Raw genomic sequence first — 2,146 nt, forward strand, 5'->3', positions numbered from 1 at the left:
CCCAAACAGGTTTGCAAAAAGCACTGACGCAGTACACTAGAGCTGCTTTTGTGTAAGCCACCATACGATAGAGTCGTCATCAGGCTGGCACATCATCACCTCCCGCAAATCGGCGTTATCCATAAGTGTCGAGGCAAAGTGGAATAACGGCGTACCAACCAGGGATGGAATACTCGTTAGGTGATGCATGCACTCCGAAATAGTATACAGCGATTCGTTGCCTGTGAGGTGCTTCACTGTAACCTGCTAATTCTTCGTACGCACCACATCTGTCAGATTGTTCATGCTTTCTGCAATAACTGACGCTCCACTTGTTGCCTTCTTTGACTTTGAAACACTGCTTGATGGCGTCTTTCTCCTTTTCCCCTTTTCAATCGGAACATGCTCCAGTGAAGAATCTGAATCCATGTCTTGTACTCCTGCGGGTATTGGATCAGCAAATGGCTGGGCTCCCAGACTATGCACTGAATCAGATGAGTCATCAGCAACTTCAGCAAGTTTCTCTCCTAGGGTCCAATGGTGCTTACCAGTAGCTGATGCCCCCATGATGCCCGTCTCCATCAACTCACGATGTTCCAAGGTTTTTTTCCTGAACTTGGTACACACCTTGTTTATCTGCATAAATAGAGATATATGAAAGAGAATGACTTTACATTTGATATAATTAATTAAAATTTAACTACGAAAGTTAAAAATGTACTGGTAAATGACAAATATGAAACTTGTTTGTACATGTACTTACCGATTCCATCTTGTCCCACCACTCCTTAGGTGCCTGAAACATACCGGTGTCACAGTCAAACCCTATCCCTGACACTCCTTTGCTTGAATCCATCAACTTTGTCCACGCTTGCCACTCTATTTTCAAACTCATGTACTTATTCTTCAACTGTTTGAGTCCATATTTTCTTCCTGTTTTTTTCTCAAATTTCCTTTCCAAGGACTTGTACCCTGCTTAGCTGAGGACTAGGAATGGGCGATTTCCTTTAGTAATCTCATTTGCAATCAACTATAGGAAAACTCAGATGGAGTCACTGTCCTATGAGGCCTTGTGGCTGAACTGATTATGTGTCTCTTCAAGACTGCTTGACTTGTCAGTGACAATGCCTTTGCTTTTGGATTGGGTACGCGGAGAAGTACGGATGGAAGCCATTACTAATGTACGGTTAGAAAAGATTACCATCACACATTCGGTTGTTATATACAAACTCATAAGCCATTACACATTAATAACAACAAACAGAGAGATAGGATGCTAATTTAGCCAGCATATAACCATTGCACGTTAATTTTATACGTACATAGGTTCCATGGAAGTTAGTAGTAGACATAGTTATGATAGTCATTAATACGTCTATCGTTTCGAAGTGGAGGAAGGCAAAGGCAGCTTACAGTCATACTAAAACATACTACCAACATACTAACGTGTTTCTACATACTGACAACATCGTAACGTTGCTTACATACGGAACAACAAAACAATAACGACAATGCATAGCACATACACAATGGTCTTAAGGACACGCAAGGATTGTTGAATGTCTATGACATCAGCCCACAATTGCATGACAAATTCGTCTCTAGGTGACGCATAGTCTTGGTTCTCTCGCCTGGGTTTTTCGCACCAACCAATCCAACTGACACAGGGCTGATGAGTGCAAATTATGGAACTATTAGTTTCATGGGTTGTTAATGTTCATACAATTATGACCTACAAGAATGGGTCACTCACTACAGGGTGGAGACATGCAAAGTAGGGACGCCCTGGATTTTTGTTGGACCTGAAAATCTTAACAATACAGGGGCCATGTCCACAGGCACACATTCATCGTGGCCATGTACTGGAAGTTGCAGTAGAGGTAAACGAAGCCATGCTACGCTTTACAAACATTGGGAAGTTACCATGAATCATACAAGTAATTAGTTTATGTTATCCATATGTTAGGGCTACGTAAACCGAATACGTTAAGCACATTTCTATATTGGATAGGTATACAAATTATCAACTTTCTTCTGTTTATTTTACAAAAAAGCAGGCTACATTATCATGGTATCACCGTGAAAGTGATAACAGAAAAGCAAAGATCTAATTTCCTTTGCAAACCTTATCCTATTTTAAAGGGCTACGTAACCGTGTGTTTACATG

The 2,146-nt window shown here is 41.0% G+C and overlaps 1 protein-coding gene across 1 annotated transcript; it reads right to left on the bottom strand.

Annotated features, from left to right (window-relative positions):
- Positions 1-246: 246 nt before the first annotated feature.
- On the bottom strand, positions 247-874 carry LOC114265432 (uncharacterized). Its single transcript, XM_028206252.2, has 2 exons — positions 743-874; positions 247-615 (listed from the first exon to the last, which is right to left on the bottom strand). The coding sequence occupies exons 1-2, from the start codon at positions 872-874 to the stop codon at positions 247-249; spliced, it is 501 nt and encodes a 166-aa protein (XP_028062053.2).
- Positions 875-2,146: the final 1,272 nt, after the last annotated feature.

Source organism: Camellia sinensis, chromosome 13 (genome assembly GCF_055761805.1).
Source record: "Camellia sinensis isolate YWXY chromosome 13, ASM5576180v1, whole genome shotgun sequence".
Taxonomy (NCBI): Eukaryota; Viridiplantae; Streptophyta; class Magnoliopsida; order Ericales; family Theaceae; genus Camellia; species Camellia sinensis.